This window comes from Microtus oregoni, unplaced genomic scaffold (assembly GCF_018167655.1).
Source record: "Microtus oregoni isolate MIOR12 unplaced genomic scaffold, Mior012 000003F_ref0000135, whole genome shotgun sequence".
NCBI lineage: Eukaryota > Metazoa > Chordata > Mammalia > Rodentia > Cricetidae > Microtus > Microtus oregoni.
In genome coordinates this window covers 9,381,545-9,400,436 of record NW_024543062.1, presented here as the reverse complement: position 1 = coordinate 9,400,436, position 18,892 = coordinate 9,381,545, and the positions used below count along the sequence as shown (strand labels likewise).

The window sequence follows — 18,892 nt, the reverse complement described above, 5'->3', positions numbered from 1 at the left end:
GTAGCACACACCATAATTTTTCAAATTAATGTGTATTAGTGATTTTTTTTTTTAAGGTTGATTTGTCTGTGTGTGTTGGTGCTTTACCTGTGCACTGTGTGCATGCAGTACCCATGAAGGCCAAAAGAGGGCATTGAGTCTCTTGGGACTGAAGTTGCAGATACTTGTAGACCTCCATATGGGTGCTTGGAATTAAACCCAGGGCCTCTGTAAGAATAACCAGAACACCCTAACCACCTCCCCAGTCCCACAAACCCATAATGCCAAGCACTCGGGCTAAGTTCAGACTAGCCCCTGTTAAAAAGTGAGTCCAGACCACCCTAAAAAACGTAAGAGCCTCCTGTGTCAGTGTCTAACAATTGGGTTCTAGGTGTTTCTTCTAATATACTAACTTACAGCATTTTTCCTCTCAGAATGAACTTGTGGTGTCCTGGGGAAAGGGACTGGACATGAAGTGCACAGCCCATTCTTTGGACTTCAGGGTCCTTTCTATTAAGTAAGAACCTTGATCATAAACCAGGTGGCAGTGGCGGCGCACACCTTTAATCCCAGCATTCAGGAGGCAGAGGCAGGTGAATCTCTGTGAATTCGAGGCCAGCCTCGTCTACAGTATGAGTTCCAAGACAGCCAGGACTGTTACACAGAGAAACCTTGTCTCAAAAGAAAAACAACAACAACAACAAAAAAAAAACCCACGTGATCTTCATTTCTGGCAAAGGTCTTTACCAGAGCCTGGTGTGGTGGCACAGACCTATAATCCCAGCACCCGTGATGCTGATGCAAAGGATTGCCCTGAGTTCAGTGCCAGCCAGGCTGGGTTACAGTGTGACTCACGACAAAAGGGTGCTGGCAGGATGGCTTAGCTGGTAAAGGGACCTGTCACACAAACCTGTTGACCTGAGTTTTGTCCCTGGAGCCCTCCTGAAGGTGGAAGGAGCCCCAGCGTCACAGAGCTGGCCTCTGACCATGCCTGCACACACTAAGAGAGATGGCTTGGTGGGTAAGTGATTGCTATGTTAGCATGAGAACCTAAGTTTGAATCCATAGCACCCAAGTAAAAGCCACCTGAATGGTGGACGCCTATGTCCCTCGTGCTGGCAAATTGGAGACAGGGTACCTGGGGCTCCCTGTCCAGCAAGTCTACCCAATCAGCAAGCTACAAGTTCAATGACAGATACTTGCTCAGAAAACAGGAGCAATGTGGCTAAGGGTTGAGCCTGAACTAGGTTCCGGAGGACCCTAGCTGGGTTCCCAGCACTCAAGGGCAGCTGACAAAGGTCTGTATGAAGGCCCAAGTGCTCTGGTTCCTTCAGAACGCAACTGGCACCCACATGTGATATACCCACAGTGTTCTCAAACCGCAGGCCAGGTGTGCTGCCGCCTTTAATCCCAGTACCCAGAAGTGGAATCATACAAATCTTAAGGCCAGCCTGATTTATATAGCAAGTTCCCGGCCAGCCAGGGCTACCCAGTGTGACTATCTTCAAAAACCCAAGAATGAAGAGCAACAGAGGCAGCCGCTCAGCCCTGTGGACATGATAGACAGACAGATGTGGCAGGGCCTGCTCAGCCCTGTGGACATGATAGACAGACAGATGTGGCAGGGCCTGCTCAGCCCTGTGGACACGATAGACAGAGACCGATGTGGCAGGGCCTGCTCTTGAACTCGTGGTTTATTGATGGTTGGTGAGGACCAGTTTTGTTTCCCTATCACTGACCCACAAGGTCCCTGCAGGAATGGGCGATAAATCTGAGCAGACTGGAGCCCACTAAGAGAACAAGGAGACCCAAGGTTACCCTACACCTCATTCATCTGTTAAAGTTAGTTCATGTAATGCTCTCTGAAAGACAGGAAGTCCCCCTGACATTGACACTATTAAATATGGCTCCAACAATAGAAGTTAACCATAGAAACAGGTAACATGACCAGAAACCAACATTCATAAGCAATTTGAGGTTCAAACAAGGAAAAAAGATACAAGGTAGTGATACACCCTGTGATCCCAGCACTAGGGCTGAGGCTGGAAGACTGCAAGCTTGAGACCAATGTGAGTGATTTTGTTGTGCCAAGTTTTAGATGTGGTACTGGGGACGCAGCTTCCCTCCAGTTAGCACAGCCAATGTCCCCAGGCACCTGCTTTGTCCCCAGAAAAGTTCAGGGCATTGCTTGGAGGTTGCAGCCCTGGTGAGTCCCAGGGTCTCCCAGGCTGTGTGTCAGGGTGTTCTGGAACGTCTCCCAAGAGCAGCCACAGCCAGGTCTGAAGCTTGAGCGTTCCTGGCAAGCAGGCTTCAGCAGGCAATGAATGCTTCAAATCACAATTCCCTCGGGACCTTCAAGAGAGAAAAGAGTTAGGAGGCAAAGGTTGATGCCTGGAGAGGTGTCTCCGTCAGTAAAGTACTTCTTACATAAGCGTGAGGACCTGCATTCAATTTTTAGAACCCACATAAAAAGACAGGCATGGCTAGGCGGTGGTGGTGCACGCCTTTCATCCCAGCATTCGGGAGGCAGAGGCAGGCAGATCTTTGTGAGATCGAGGCCAGCCTGGTCTACAAGCGTTAGTTCCAGGACAGGCTCCAAAGCTACAGAGAAACCCTGTCTCGAAAAACCAAAAAAAAAAAAAAAAAAAAAAAGAAAGAGGAAAAAAAGAACTTGTCTCAACAAAACATAAAGGAAAGTTTGCCAGGGGGCTGGAGAGATGGCTCAGCAGTTAAGGCTGTTCTTCCTAAGGTCCTGAGTTCAATTCCTAGCAACTACATGGTGGCTCACAACCATCTATGATGAGAACTGGTGCTCTTTTCTGGCCTGCAGACAGAACACTATTCTAAATAAATAAATCTTTAAAAAAAAAAGAAAAAGAAAGCCTGTAAGGATTGCAAACAAAGCTACTATGAACACTGTGAAAAGAGAGAGAGAGAGAGAAAACGAGCTTGCCAAGTGTGGTAGAAGGTAGGAGGGAGAAGGGAGCAAGACCCAGATCCACTGTCCCTCTTGTCTGTCAATAAATCCAATGCCGGCGCTGGCTGACCGCCAACCTCTCCCATGACCTCTGCTAAAGACAAGTATCTTGCTTCTGCCACCTCCCTATGGCTGTTCTAGGGATTTCCTTCCCAATGAGGAGGAAGAAAATCCTAGTCTCCACCACCCCATCTCAAGTTACAGCCCCGTTCTCCTGGTTGTTCATCACCAAGGCTTCTTACCAGGGAACATATTACATTTTTGGTTTTGGGATTTTTTTTTTGAGACAGGGTATTACTCTGTAGACCAGGATGTCCTAGAACTCAGAGATCTGCCTGCCTGTCTCCTGAGTGCTGGGATTAAAAGTGTGAACCACTATGTCTGGTATATTGAATTTTCTTATCTGTTTTATTGTTTATCTGATTCTTTCTTTCTTTCTTTCTTTCTTTCTTTTTATGGTTTTTTTGAGACAGGGTTTCCCTATGTAACGGTCCTAGCTGTCCTGGAACGAGCTCTTGTAGACCAGGCTGGCCTCGAACTCACAGGGATTCACCTGACTCTGCCTCCCGAGGGCTGGGATGAAAGGCGTGCGTCTCCACGGCCTGGCCTCCTATTTTCTTTTTGCATCTTTCTTTTTATCTATTCGTGTGTGTGTGTGTGCGTGTGCTGCACACATGCGTGCATGTCTGATATGTGCACCTGTGTGTACAGGTGCATGTCCACAGGGAGGCCATATGTCAACTTTGAATATCTTCCTGTACCATTATCCCTGTAGAGCTCATTGTTTGTGCTGGGCTGGCTGGTCAGTGAGCCCTGAGATCTGCCTCCCCAGCACCAGATGACGGGTGTGTGAGTTCAAGGCCAGCCTGGTCTACAGAGTTCCAGGACTGACTAGATAGCTACTGGAAAACCCTATCTTTTTTTTTTTTTTTTTTTGGTTTTTCGAGACAGGGTTTCTCTGTGGCTTTGGAGCCTGTCCTGGAACTAGTTCTGTAGACCAGACTGGTCTTGAACTCACAGAGATCCACCTGCCTCTGCCTCCCGAGTGCTGGGATTAAAGGCATGCGCCACCACCGCCCGGCTGGAAAACCCTATCTTGAAAAACAAAAAAACAATAACAAAAAAAAAATCATCTCCAGTGCCCTGACCATGTATATGCTTCCTCCTATCTCCTGGGTAACCCTAACTCTTCTGGGTCCCCCAGTCTCACAGGAAGTGGACCGGTGGACTTCAGTAAGCATCTTCCTTTTTTTTTTTTTTTTGGTTTTTTGAGACAGGGTTTCTCTGTGGCTTTGGAGCCTGTTCTGGAACTAGCTCTGTAGACCAGGCTGGTCTCGAACTCACAGAGATCCGCCTACCTCTGCCTCCCGAGTGCTGGGATTAAAGGCGTGCGCCACCATCGCCCAGCATCTCCCTTCTAGTCCTAATAGCTGATGTGCACGCAGGGGGCTAGTCATGAGTCCGAGGCTCCTCCCTGCACTTGGACCCTTCACTTCTGAGTAGCCACAGGGTGCGGTACCTTCTTCCGATTGATTCTCCCCTAGATGTTCTCGGCAGCAGCCACATCCCCGTTCACGTAATCTGGCTCCTCATCTGGGCTCCCTGATGGGAACACGGGTGCACCTACGGATCAGGACAGGTGGTTGTTCACAGTTCACAGACACACACCACTGCTGGTCCCCAGCCAGCATGCTCAAGACCCCACAGATGACACAGGGGAGGTGTCATGTTGCACAGGACTCTTGGTGACACAGCCTGTCCCTGCTATGTTTTCAGAAATTCTCCTGCTTCAAGACTGGGTGACCAGCTCTGGAGGCCACGCTGCTGCCAAGGGGAGTTCTGTGGCCTTGTGAACAATGGAGGCTCCACTGTGAAGCTAGCCTGATTGGCTGGAGGGGAACCCACCCAGGCCGACCCTCCTGCTGCCTGCTGGAGTGGATCCCACCACCACCACCCCAGCCTGCACTTGTGGTGGCCTCTGCCCATGGGAGACAGACCCACAGTCCTCCTGGATTCTCTCCATTCTCGGATGGATAGTGAGTTCTGGTAATCCTCGGCGTCCTCGCCACCTGAGGGAGGGGATGGGGACACTGAGTAGGTCCAGGGAGCCAGGGGCCAGCTCCTCCTTTGGGTGAACTTGACCCAAAAGTAGCAGAGACACGGAGAACACAGGCAAAGCTGAGTCTTGGGAACTCACTTCCTATTCATGAGGGTGAGCCTAGCTTGGGCTGCCGGCCCCTGCCCTGCCTTTCTTGGGGGAGACAGCCTTACCGGAGTCCAGGGCGCTGGGCTTGCAGATGAGCACATTCTCGTAGGAGTTGGAGTCATCCTCTGTAATAGAAGGCAGCTGGCAGGGGTCTGCTGGTGGGCCCTACCTGCAAGCCTCATGTCCCTTCCCGCTTCTGCTGCCCCCACAGCCCCACCAAGCTCTCCCCCTGGGCTTCAGGGTCTTTTGTCTTCTCTTAGCCCAGATGTTTTTGGGGGTGTTGTTGTTGTTTGTTCTGTGTGTCTACTGGTGCAGATGTGCGTGTCTGTTGTTGTCCGTCTTGTTGATCTTGTTCTGTTTTGGGACAATGTCCCCCTGTGTAGTCCTGCTTGTCCTGGAACTTGCAGTGAAAACTGGACTGCCCTCGAACTCACAGAGATCTGAGTGCTGGGATTAAAGGCCTGTGCCACCACACCTGGCAGGAGACCTTTCTCACAGAATAAAGATCAGGGGCTGGAGAGATGGCTCAAAGGTTAAGAGCACTGGCTGCTCTTCCACAGGTCCTGAGTTCTAGTCCCAGCAACCACATGGTGACTCACAACCATCTATAATGCGTTCCAGTGCCCTATTCTGGCCTGTAGTGCAGGCATACACTGTATACATAATAAATAAATAAATTTTTTTTAAAAAAGAATAAAGATCAAGCAAAGGCACTTGCTGAGCTCCTTCCCCAGGACCCACATGGTTAAAGGTCAGCATCGACTCCCACAAGTCGTCCTAAGACTGCCACATGTGTGTCCCCACACCCACGCAATAAACAAATTGTTTTTTTTTTAGATGTTTTAAAAAAATAGAAGAGGAAGAGGAGAAGTGGCAGAGAGTGGGGGAAAGAAGAGGACCCCTCAATAGACTGCCAGGACCCGCTACAGAGCCAGGTGAGGACCCGCCCAGAGCCCGGCTCCTCTCCATAGGCTCTGTCCTGATTCCCACCCCCCCACCCCCACCCTTGCTCTCTGTAAAGCAGAAGTGACCATGACCAAAGGCTCCGGCATCCTCCATGCCCGCATGGGCTTATCTGTCATCAGTGCCCATCTGTGTCTGCCCAGCCCCGGTTGAGAAGTGAGCTCAGATGCTCCCACCCACGGCTCCACTTCTGCTTCCTGTCCTGTCCCTTGCTCTCTGCGCTCTGTCCCCATCCCCTGCATGTGCTGACCAGCTTCCTTCCGCCCTACCCACCTCGGCCAGCCTGTAGCATGTCCTCCTCCCTTCACCTCTCGACATCTCTGCAGACCCATCCTGACCTAGGGGCTGCCTCCTCCTCTGCACCTCCCCACCCCAGCTTCCACCTTACCTTCTGGGGGTTTCTGCGGACATCCCCAGTTGTAGTAGTCTGTGGAGATGGGGTCTCTGGACAAGAAAACAGAGTGCAGGTTGCTGGGCAGGCCTGTCAGGAGGGGGCTATCAGGAAAGGCCCTGAGGGGGTCACCCCTCCCATTCACTATGTACGTTTCCAAAGCCCCTGACTACCCTGGGGCTAAGGGACTGTCAGCCTGGCTAGGACACCTTCAACAAGTCCCCACCCACCCATCCCAGGGCCAAAATTCTCCCCATTTATGACATGAGGAGACCCTATTAGGGGTCATTTCTTTTTGGGAGGTGGTCTTGAATCAGATCCTTCTGCCTTAGCCCCCCAAGTACTGGGATGGCTGGGAGGATGGACCCGTACCCCAGCATGCCCCCTCCGTCTATCTATGCATCTATCTCTCTCCTCCCTTCTCTCTTTCCAAGTTTACATTTAGAGTTGGTTCTTTCCTTTTTACCATGTGGGTCCCGGGGGCGGTGGGGAGATGGGGGGTGTGGAAATTGGGTTGTGGGGCTTGTGAAGTAAATGCCTTCAGTGGTTGAATAGCTGACTGCCACCTGCCCCCCCTCCCCCATGCTATTGTCCCAGACTGATCTCAAACTCTCTAGACCAGGATGACCTCCTTCCCCTGTGCTGGGATTATTATAGCACGAGCCACCACATCAGGTTTACGCAGTGCTGGCGATGGAACCCAGATACTACAAACTGAACCCCACCCCATTTTTGGAGGGAGGGAATCACATCTTGACAGGTAGCCCATGGTGACTGCTTTGTAACTCGCCTTTCACCAGATGGCAGGATGGCTGCCCACCCTACCAGATGCTCCTCCTTTGAGTGACCATGGTCACCAGATTGAAAGGCCTTCACTAAATGACTCATAGATAAAGACGCTTGGGACGGGAGACCCAGAAATTTGGGGCGTACAGAGAGCAGGCTTGGATGAGGGCCACTTACACATAGGTCTCATCGGGCTCGTGACTGCTGCCTGAAAGAGGCCAGATAGAAGAGTTAAAGATGGGCTAAGCTCCCGGGCTGTAGCCCATGCCCTCCCCGCAGAGCTACCCACCTTTGTAGAAGTTCTGGTACCTAAGGGACTCAGGACCTGGAAGAAAGGCTAAGCTGTCTTCCCTCCAGGTCCTGCCCCAGCCCAACCCAGGCTCTGCAGCCCAAGCAAGGGACTAGGGGCTTTGGACGGTCATAGCTTTGCACACAGTCTGTTAGAAGCGTGTGCCTTATCTATTCAGGCCCCTTCCATCAACCCCAGGCAGGCCAGTACTTGTCCCAGTGTCCCATCCCCAGTCAGGCTCAGCCCTGCCTGGTGTAACTCACCTTCGAGGTGAGAGAACAGCAGCTTGTTCTTCCTGCAAGGATGGGGCAAGGGAGGGCTGAGGCGGCACTCTGGGGAGGGGACAGTCCCCTGGGCCCCCACAGGCCAGGACCAAGACAGTTCTGCAGCTTGGGGACAAGGCTTGGCTGACTGTGCCAGGTGGGGGTCCCTGGGAGGATCATGCACTGCGGAATGTCTCCCTACCTTTCAGATGGCTTGTCCAAAGCTGTGTCCCTCAGGGGTCCTGGCCACACTGGTCTGGCCACTTTAAGAGGGAAGCAGGAACAGGGTATAGGTAGGCACTCACCCAGCTGAGCCTTTGCCCACTACATCAGGCTGGCCTCAGGGCAAGGGACACAGAAGGGACCTTGATTTGGGAAGTCCAAGCCCCAAACCAAACCCAGGAAGCAGCAGGGACTCACGGGAGTAGGTCTGAGCCAGGGTAAAACTCTGTTCGTTTTCTTGCCTGCAAATACACAAAGGTGTGCTGAGTGGGACCTTGACATGCCCTAGCCAAGGAACACAACACAGAAGGGGGAGGAGCAGAGCCTGGGAAGGTGACAGGATGCCTGCGGCTGGATTCCCAGCACTAAAGTCAGGAAGGTGATTGGGAATTTGAGGCCAGCCTGGGCTCCAGAGCAAGTTCTATGCTAGCCAGTGCTACAGAGTAAGACCCTGTCTCAAACACAGAAAAATAAACACGTAAGCTTTACCATGGCCCATGGTGGTCAGAGATGGAAGATTTTGTTTTCAAATCTCTGCGGTTTTTCAGTTGCAAAAGGAAATGAGGAAGTGTGTGATTGTGTGTGTGTGTGTGTTTGTGTGTGTGTGACAGTGCCTGTTGTGGTGTGCACGTGAAGTCTGTGCTGTAAGTGTAGGAAGTGTGTGCATGCAGCAGAGACTGGGAGAGTGTGGTCAGCCAGGTCCCCTCCCCTCTCGTCTTTTTTTCTGTTTTGCGATGCGGTCTCATTCTGTAGGCCTTACTGTCCTGGAACTCTGTGGACTATATCGACCAGATTAGCTCAGAACACAGAGATCCGCCTGCCTCTGCTTCCTGAGTGCTGAGATGAAAGGGATGTACGACTGTGCCTGCCCCTTGCCTTTTTACTTTATGTTGGACATTGAACTCAGGACCCTGAGCATACTCAGCAAGCACCACTGAGCCACATACTTAGCCCTTCTCTGGGGACTCTAGGTACATGCTCTACAGCTGAGTCACAATCTCTTCCCCACCCCCTACACACTTTAAAGTTCTTTTATTTTTTTAATATGCATGGGTATTTTACTGGGTATTTTTCCCACGTGTTTGTCTGTCCACCACATGCATTCCTGGTGCCTGAGGAGGTTAGAAGAGGGCATTGGATCTCCTGGAGCCTGAGTTAAAGACTGTGAGCCATTATGTGGGTGTTGGGGATCAAATCCAGTGCTCTTAACCACTGAGCCATCTCTCCAGCCCTGCTTTTCAACTTTAAAAAAGTTTATTTGTATTTATTATTGTTGTTGTTGTTGTTGTTGGTGGTGGTGGTGGTGTGGTGTGTGTGTGTGTGTGTGTGTGTGTGTGTGTGTGTGTGTGTGGTGTAGTAAGCAGATGGAGACCAGAGGACATTTTTGGGAGTCCTTAGTCTTCTTCTACCATGGATTCCAGGGATCAAACTCAAGTCACCAGACTTTGGCATCAGTCACTTTTACTTGCTGCACAAATTTTGAGGCAAGGTTTTGTTGAGTTGCCAGGCTGGCCTTGAACTCCCTTGTGGCCCAGGCAGGCTCTGGGGTATCTGGGGTGACAGGAGGTGCCTCTCAAGTGGTTTTTAGATTCTGCTCCCATTCTGCCTGGTGTCCAGGCTTCTCCCCCGCTACCACGCCCTGTGTTGGCGCATTCCCTCAGAAAGCCCTGGATTCTTTCCTCCGATGAATGCTAAGCATCCACTGGAACCTGCCATGGAACAGGCATGAGTGAGGGCAGAAACTGGGCCCCTGGGGGGATCCCCAAATACACCAAGCTGGGACAACTCACTGGTTCCTCTGCTCGTAGATTTTCTCATTTCTCTTCACCCCTGCAAGAACAGAAATGGCATAGCAAGTGTCCCTGAACTTGGGATGTGTGGTGAGGGAAGCTGAGGGCTGACCACCCCCCCCCCCCTTTGTAATTCCACTAGGCCCTTGGCAAAGTCCCTTGTGGCTGCCTGTCATTGAGATGGTTCAATATCAGTCGGGTGTGGTGACACATGCCTGTGATCCCACCACTTAGGAAGTAGAGGCAGGAGGATAGGAACAATTTGAGGCTAGCTTGAGCGGAAGGAAGGAAGGAAGGAAGGAAGGAAGGAAGGAAAGGAAGGGAAGGAAGGAAGGCTGGAGGAAGAAAAAAACAGAGAGAAGACAGAAGAAACGAGGGAGAGAGAGGGAGAGGAAGGAAGGAGGAAGAGAGGCTGGAAGAAGGCTCGGGCAGGGGGTAGGAAGGAAGGAGGGAGGGAGAAGGAAGGAAGGAGGGAGGGAAGGAAGGAAAGGTACTTAATCCCTTTTGTGAGGGGAAGACAGTTTGAAATAGAGGGTGCCACAGGTAGCCGGCCTCCCTTTTCTTCTCCAGAGCAACTCCTGGCCTAAGTAACCGCCCTGGTCCACTAGAACTGGTCACCCACACCCAGTGTCTTCAGGGGCTGAGTAGGGGCCAGCGCTGGTTCCTGGGTGCCCATCCTCCTGTCCCTTCTGTGACAGCCAGGTCCAGCCCCAGAGGCCTCTGGGACAGAATCTCCATGGTACTCCCATCATTCCCTGCCTGTGTGACACTTACCTGGGCGGGAGCAGCGGGCACACAGCCAGGCTGTGGCCCCCAACAGCAACAGCATTGGTACTGACAATGGCCACAGCAGCTCCAACTTGTCACTCATGTCGGCTTGGGGAGGGGGCTGCAAAGCTGCATTGGAGATCTGTGAGCCAGGGGCTCCCAGCTGCTGCCCTACCCAATGGCTTCAGCTCCTGATCTCTCTGATTCTTGGCTCCAGCAACAATGTTATGGCCGTCCTTACTCCAGGATCGACCAACCATATCTCTCTCCTGTGCAACCCTAACCAACACACTGACTACCAGACCATGTGCACTAGAAGATTCTGAGATCACTGGGCAGCACTAAGAAACTGTGGACAAGCCCAAGCACTCATTCCCAATCCCCTGGCCCTGAGAGACAGGCTCCTTAACTCACAACTGGAGAAGCTGAGACTGGGACCCGGCCCCAGCTGCTTTATGGACAGGGAAGAGTCAAACATAAGGCTCAGTCCTGGACCTGGCACAAGGGCTTGCATCTGCCATCCCAGCAACGCTGGAGGCCGAAGAATTGCCTGTAGCCTCAGGCCAGCCGGAGACAACTTAGTGTGTCTCAGGTTAGCCTGGGCTAAAGACTAAGACCCAATGTCAGAAACAAAACAAAAATAAGGTGGCGGGGCTGAAGAGATGGCTCAGCACTGAAGAGAGCACGCATGCCTTTAATCCCAGCACCCGGGAGGCAGAGGCAGGCGGAGCTCTGAGTTGGAGGCCAGCCTGGTCTATGGAGTGAGTTCCAGAACAGCTGGGGCTACACAGAGAAACCCTGTCTCAAAAAAACCAACCAACCCAGATCCTGCCTGTAGTGTGGGAGCTAGAGGATGCCTCTCAGAGGAGGGCACCCTGAGACAGTATAGTTCAGGGATGGGTGCCCGGCTGAGGGACAGGGTTTGAGTACCCGTAGAGTGAGAGAAAGGGGGAGGTGGGGCTGTGGGGGGGATGTCTGCAGTGAGGAGGCTGTGAACTCCCAGTTAGCCCAGGGCCATGAGAAGGCAGTGGCTGTCCCAGCCTTGAAGCCCTATATAGTCTGGTGAGTGGGTAGAATACAGCCATCCCTTATGAAACCAGCTAACACAAGTACGAAGAGACTCAGCTTAGAACATGGACGGGACACAGTTGAGGGAGCCAGTCAGGGGCATGTGGAGCGATGGTGACAAAGTGGCCGCTCTGTCTGCACTCGGTCCTACTTCCAGCTAGAGAAGGCGCAGCTCAGTGGTAGAGCCCCTGCCTAGAATCCCCCAGTGAGGGGCTGGGTGTGGCTCAGTGGTAGAGCCCCTGCCTAGAATCCCCCAGTGAGGGGCTGGGGTGTGGCCTTTGGTTAGAACATTGACTTTGTCTATCAAAGGACATAAACTGAGCGTATGGCACATCCTCGTAATTCTAGCACTACATGAAACAGAACCAGGGGAGTTAGAGAAATGGCTCAGTGGTTAAGAGCACTGGTTGTTTTTCCAGAGGACCCTGAGTTCAATTCCCAGCAACCACGTGATAGCTCACAACCATCTCTAGTGGGATATGATACCTCTTTTAGCATAAGGGCGAGCATGCAGATGGAGCACTCATATATAAATCTTTACAAAAAAATTTGGGTGGTAGTGGCACATGCCTTTAATCCCAGCACTGGGATTGGGAAGAAGAGGCAGATGGATCTCTGTGAGTTCAAGGCCAGCCTGGTTTACAGAGAGTTCCAGGACAGTCATACATGCTCCAAAACTACACAAAGAAACCCTAACTTGAAAAGCAAAAACAAAATAAACAAGAAAAGAAAGAAAGAAAGAAAAAACAAGCCAGGAGGACTGGGAGATCAAGGCTAATTCTGGGGACAAAGCACAACCCTATCTATATTTTTTTTAAAAAAGGAGAGATGTGTACACACACACACACACACACACGGAGGGGGGAGTCAGAGAGGAGGCAGAGGGGGAAATATGAAAGAGTAATAGCAGGAGGGTGGGGAGAAAAGAGAATTGGAGCATGGTGTCTTGCTCCTATATGCCTGTAACCCAGCACTTGGGAAGCAGAGGCTCAGGAGTTCAAGATCATCCTCGGCTACATAGTGGCCAGCTTGGGCTACAAGACACTCTCTCAAGGAAAAAAAAAAAATGAGGAGGATGAGGACACTTGGACATAGCACAAGCAGGCTCCCTATAACTCAGTGGTTGCTCACCTCAGTCCACTTGGGACCCCAAGAGCAAGCCCGTATTTTTGGATTGGCATTCACGGTCCCAGGAGCTGGCCTGCTGGCTTGTTTCCTCTTCAAGACCCCATGCCTTTGGAAGGAGGACCATGCTCTGTCCAAGAGGCTTTGGTTACCAGAGAGCCAACTGGCTTCTAGGCCTGTTGTCCAGGGATGAGCGGGACTCCAGAAGTCCTCAGCCCTGGGGTGGTGTGGCTCAGGTCACCTCTATGCTAAAGCCTGCCACCCAGGGAAATGACGTGTGGCCTCTGCACATGTCACATGAGGCCTGTCATGGAGATGATGACTGTAGAGCAGGGTCAGTCATGTGGGTTGTTTCCACCTAGATTCTTGTCATAGTCACAGTTGTGGCCATGTGTCATGGGAAGGGACTGTCAGTGCAAAGACTGAGGGGATGTAGTATCCCAGCTGGTGATGTCGAGAGGCACAGCCTGGATGCCTTCCACTGACCCCAGTGGGGTCTGAGGGACTAAACCTTGTGAGGACTGTGAGAACCTAATGAAGCAGATGACAGGCCTAGAGGAGCAGGCTTGCTCTCCTAGCTGCTGAAGAGGCCGTGGCAGGAGGGCATCCAACCCTCACCCTGTTTTTGTGGGCACCAGGCATGAATGTGGTACACACATGTACATGCAAGCAAAACACTCACACACATACATTTTGTCTTTGAGACAGGAAGTCACTGTGAAGCCCTGGCAGGTCTGAAACTCACTGTGTAGTCCAGGCTGGCCCAGAACTCAAAGAGACTGGCCTGCCTCTGCCTCCCAAGGGCTGAGATTATAGCGGGCACCATCATGTGCCAACTTACATGAAAGTTTGTTGTTTTTTTTTTAATATTTATTTATACAATACAACATTCTGTCTGTGTGTATGCCTGCAGTCCAGAAGAGGGAACCAGACCCCATTACAGATGGTTGTGAGCCACCATGTGGTTGCTGGGAATTGAACTCAGGACCTTTGGAAGAGCAGGCAATGCTCTTAACCTCTGAGCCATCTCTCCAGCCCTACATGAAAGTTTTAAAGTTAACTAAAAAGGTTGCTGGAGGAGAGAAGTTCCTCACGGTAAGGTGCCCACGCTCCTGTAGGTTAACCCCTCACATCCTGAAAGCAAACCTAATGGAACTCACCGGGCTACTACCAGACCCCACCCTACTGGAAGAAGACCATGATATCAGAAGGGGGTTGGTTGGGAAGAGGGCAAGCAACCAATGAGAATGGGGTGGACAAGAGAGGTGACAGGGTGAATATAGTCAAGATGCATCCTTTACATGTATGGAAAAGCCACAAGCCTATCATTATGCATAATCAGTACATGGTAAGGAAAAGGCGGAGTGGAGGCTGGTGAGCTAGCTTGGGTAAAAATGTGCTTTTCTCAGTCTCAGCTTGATTCCCAGGACCCACACAATGGTGAGACCTCACTCCTGCAAGGTGTTCTCTGCCCTACACCATAGCACGCGTCTATCCATCCACCCATCCAGTAATTAAAAATGTGTTAAAATAGTAAGAAACAAAACAAAAAGAGCAGGTGCGAGCGCGTGGGGCGCTTCCTGGACAGGGTCTGGGACCTGCTTCTCAGTTGGGAATTCGCCTGAGCCCAACTGTTTTCTTCCCAGGGGCAAACGGGAGGCTCAGAGAGGTATGTACTTCGCCACCAAGAAACAGAGTTAAAGAGGCAGTGACCGAAGGAAGTCCAGAGCGGGCCCCGAGTTCCCGCCATTCCATGTGCTCATACGCGCTCTCTACCGGGGATGTCAGCAGGCCGGCTGAGGGTGGAGGGGACAACAGGTTGGGGCTGCAGGAGGGGCAGCCTGCAGTCACACAAGGCCCCAAGGGGCCAAGCAGGGCTGGCTGCGGGTGTGCCGGGGACTGCCACAGCCCTGTGGTTCTGTGGGCCAAAATAGCTCAAAGGGAAGTGGGCAGTTTTCATATGAACAAGGTTTGCACAGGGCTGGTCTCTAACCTCGGAGCCTCCAGCCTCAACGGTCCTTAGTGATAGCTCTGCCCATGGCTCACCCTTCAGGGAACAAGAGGCCACAAGGGTTGGCTTAGCTGAGGATTGCAACCAATCGCACAGACCTGGGATGGCTGTAGCTGTGTTCATGAGCTACTCTGGGGCCTGTGGTCTTGGCTGAATGTCTGTGGTTTGTTCCTCTGAGACAGGGTCTCAGTACGGAGTACAGGCTGGCCTTGAACTCACTGTCCTCCCTCCTTAGCATCCCTAGGGCTGTGATTACAGCAGTGTACCACAATCCCCACCAGGCTGGACCAAGTACCTGGGGCTTCAAATAGGTGGAGAGAGGGCTCTGAAAAACCTATCGAAGGCCAAACGTCCAGGTGAGTTGTACATGTGTTTGTGGGTATAGCCATGTGCAGAGGTCTGGTGAGCCCTTTTCCAGGTCAGTGGTGGTGGTGGTGGTGGTGGAGATTGGCTGGAGGAACCTGGCCAACCCGGGCTACCTATTCACAGAGCCAAACAGAGCCCGCCAGCTCTACAGGGGCTATCTGTCAACAGGTATTAAGTTGGGTCAGGACTGGTTGGTTGAGGGACAGCAACTCCCTCCTGGCTGAGACAGGGCCTGGGCACAGTTCCCCAGAGCATCCCAGATTCACCCACAGGCCTGGGGTATTATTAGCTAACCCTTTACAGATGGGAGAAACCGAGTTTATCTCTTGGTTTTGGCTGGCCTTCCCCAGCCACTGGTAATACCAGAACCACCCTGGGGGCCTCCTGGGGTCTCACAGGCTCGGGGTTCGGGAAGAAAATGATAGGTAGGTAGGTATCTGGAGCCCCTGAAACAGGCCTAAGGGGCCACAGCACCAGGCCAGGGCTATCAGATGTCTCAGCCACCGCTCAGTCCATAGCTAAGGGTCTTCAGTATGGTGCAGAAAACACCTGCTCAGCTGGGCACCCCTGGGAAATGCTTACCTGAGAGTGGGGTTCCTCACCATGGCCAACCCATCCTGTGCCAGCACACCTGCCCAAGCTGATGCCAACACCACAGACTCTGGCGGGCAGCAGGCAAGGCGGTTGGCTTCCTGTCACTACTGAATCATCCGCGCACATCCGCCTCAGCCGGACTGCTCAACTGGCTAGTGACAGAGTGGGCGGGGCAGAGACAGAGAAAGATAGAGATAGAAAGTGAGGAGTGGGGCATGGTGGTGTGTGCCTTCAAATGCCTGTACCTGGGAGGCAGAAGCAGGCAGATCTCTGAGAGTATGAGGCGTCTGTTCTACATAGTGAGTTCCAGCCAGGGATGCTGCACGGTGAGACCTTGTCTTAAAAAAACAAAACCAAAAAGAAACATAAAGACAGGCCAGCAAGATGGCTCACTGGGTAACTGCACTTGCCACCAAGCCTGACACCCTGAATTCTAGCACCAGGAACTACATGGTGGGAGAGGGCAGACGGATACCTGCTCATTGTCCTCTGACACACACACTCGGGTTGGGGACAGATACCTGCTCATTGTTCTCTGACACACACGCTCGGGTTGGGGACGGATACCTGCTAGTTGTCCACACACACACACACACACACACACACACACACACACGGGGTGGGGGACTGATACCTGCTAGTTGTTCTGATATACATGTACACAAAACACACACATGGGACGGGGGTTTAAAAAAGAAACAGAAACAGACACAGGAGAAATGGGAAGTGAGAGACAGGCACAGAAACACAGAAAGCCCAGGACTCACACAGGCCCCAAGAAGCACGGAGAAGAGGAGCAATGTCAACCTCAGAGTTCACATGCACACAGAAGTGGGGAGGACAGAAGGAGAGCCGTGCAGGAGGGACCCACAGAACGAACACACACACACAGACACACACACCAAGAGGGGAGGGAGAGAGTCACACAGGTCAGGAGAGGACCAGAAAGACAGATATGCAGAGACACAGACAAGCAGAGCCCTTTCAGCACCCTCCAGTGTCCGAGTGGGGATCAGGCAGACAAGGAGACTAGAGCAACAGAATCCCATAGGACAAACAAGGTAAGGGGCATGGTGGATGGCACAAAGACAGCAGATGGAATGAAAGAGCAGTGTCACAAACAGCTGGATAGACACCCAACCTGCCTCTATATGTGTGTTGGGAGGGGGATGGAGGTATGTGTGAACATGGAGGCCAGTGAAGGTGTGTGTGTGTGTGTGAACGTGGAGGCCAGTGAGGGAGGTGTGTGTGTGTGTGAACGTGGAGGCCAGTGAGGGAGGTGTGTGTGTGTGTGAACGTGGAGGCCAGTGAGGGAGGTGGGGGGAGTGTGTGAACGTGGAAGCCAGAAGCCAGTCTTGGTAACATCCACTTCTTTTTTTCCTCCCCCAAGACAGGTTTCTTTAAGTAGCCCTGGCTGTCATGGAACTCACTCTGTAGACCAGGCTGGCCTCAAATTCAGAGATGCACCTGCCTCAGCCTCCTAAGTGCTGGGATCAGAGTGTGCCATCACCACCAATCATGGAATTGGTTATTTTACCAAATGGGTCCCAGGGATAGAACTTAGTCTGTCTTGTTAGAAAGCACCTTTACCCACTGAGCCACCTTGCCAGACCACCTAGTGGTTTATTTCTCTATTTATGTCTATGTAGTCCTGACTGGCCTGGGAACTCGGAGACCCACCTGCTTTTTCCTGAGTGCTGGGACCACACCCAGTTTCCACCTTGCTTTCCTCTCACAGACCCGGGGCGGCTTACCGAGTAGTCCAGGCTAACTGGTCCTGCAAACTCCAGAGAGCCTTGTTTCCATGTCCTCAGTGCTGAGATCAGTGTTTGTTCCCAGAGCCGCTATGAGTTTGGGTTCTCTGGCTTTTGAGAGCTTTATGGACTGTCATATGTCCCCTCTACCCCAAAGCTGCTTCTCAGTTGGGGAGTGTTATTGCCTGCGGCTCAGGGAGGCACCACTGCCCTAAGGGACAAGGATCAACAGCCTGCCTAGCTCTGCACCCTGCAACTTGAAAAAGGCTACTAATATGATGTTCCACCTGCTGGTCACATCAAGGCTTGAGGCAGGACAGTCCCACCCTGAAATCTGCTTGCTGAGTTTAGTGTTTCAGAACCAAGGTCTGCCCTAGCGGTCTGGGTTTTTTTTCCTCCAGTCTGCACCGAGCCTACTGCTGCCACCATGTGGTGAAGTAAAGTAACACAGGGAACAGTACCCATTAGCAGGAGATCTGCAGGCAGCTCAGGAGTTGGCTCCATCTCCAACATCCTAGGACCACTGGGAATATGTGTCAGATAGTGCCTAGCACACTCAGTTCAAAAGGCTTCCTTTCCCATGGGGTCAGGTGGGGAAGCAGAGACTCAGGAAGAGCTAGTGTTCACGGCAGGCCTCTTCCCCACACTTTGGTAACAATTCAGCATTTATCCCAAGTCTGGTGGCATAGCTACCCTTCTAGCCTCTGAGGGCACCCATACACACAGCTAAAGATTATTAGCCAGGCGGCGGTGGCAGACCCCTTTAATCCTAGCACCTAGAGGCAGGCAGATCTGAGTTCAAGGCCAGCCTGATCTACAAAAGTAACTCCCCCCCCCCCCGAAAGATGAAACAACACAAACTGGAATGGAGAGGGCTAGGAATGTTGCTCAGTTGGTAAATGTTTGCCTAGGTTCCATACCCACAATGCACAGGCTAGGTATGGAGGCACACTCCTATAATGTCCAAGCCCTTTCTAATTTTTTATTTTTCTTTTTTGGGTTTTCAAGACAGGGTTTCTCTGTGTAGCTTTGGAGCCTGGCCTAGAACTCTCTGTAGCTCAGGCTGGTCTCAGTGCTAGGATTAAAAGCATGTGCGACCACTGCCCAGCCCTAATTTTCCATTTTTGGTTTTTTTTTTAAGAGTTTCTACGTAACTTTGAAGCCTGTCCTGGGACCCTCTGTAGACCAGGCAGGCTTCAAACTTAGAGACCCACCTGCCTCTGCCTCCCAAGTGCTGGGATTAAAGAGGGGTGTGTGCTACCACTGCCTAGCCCTAATTTTTTTTAAAGATTTATTTATTTATTATGTATACAACATTCATTCCATGTATGTTTGTATGC

General features: G+C 51.8%; 1 protein-coding gene across 2 annotated transcripts; it reads right to left on the bottom strand.

The window, feature by feature from the left end:
- Positions 1-1,660: 1,660 nt before the first annotated feature.
- Lat2 (linker for activation of T cells family member 2) lies at positions 1,661-15,886 on the bottom strand. Of its 2 annotated transcripts, XM_041648879.1 has the most exons (13): positions 15,787-15,886; positions 10,641-10,763; positions 9,867-9,906; positions 8,275-8,318; positions 8,057-8,117; positions 7,855-7,886; positions 7,592-7,627; positions 7,480-7,510; positions 6,514-6,569; positions 5,228-5,287; positions 4,954-5,025; positions 4,476-4,579; positions 1,661-2,331 (listed from the first exon to the last, which is right to left on the bottom strand). In XM_041648879.1, exons 2-12 carry the CDS (start codon positions 10,735-10,737, stop codon positions 4,497-4,499), a joined length of 612 nt encoding a protein of 203 aa, XP_041504813.1. In that variant the 5' UTR covers positions 10,738-10,763; positions 15,787-15,886; the 3' UTR covers positions 1,661-2,331; positions 4,476-4,496. The 2 variants fall into 2 exon arrangements, with proteins under 2 accessions (XP_041504813.1, XP_041504814.1); XM_041648880.1 differs by lacking the exon at positions 7,592-7,627.
- Between the last annotated feature and the right edge of the window lie 3,006 nt (positions 15,887-18,892).

What these genes read in the sequence shown, in the direction of transcription:
- Lat2 (XM_041648879.1), bottom strand. Translation starts at nt 10,737, where the DNA reads ATGAGTGACAAGTTGGAGCTGCTGTGGCCATTGTCAGTACCAATGCTG. An exon ending in GCTGTTCTCTCACCTCGAAG is followed by an intron (nt 7,628 to 7,854) that starts GTGAGTTACACC and finishes CCTTTCTTCCAG; the next exon opens with GTCCTGAGTCCCTTAGGTAC. An exon ending in AGAATCCAGGAGGACTGTGG is followed by an intron (nt 4,580 to 4,953) that starts GTCTGTCTCCCA and finishes CCTGATCCGTAG; the next exon opens with GTGCACCCGTGTTCCCATCA.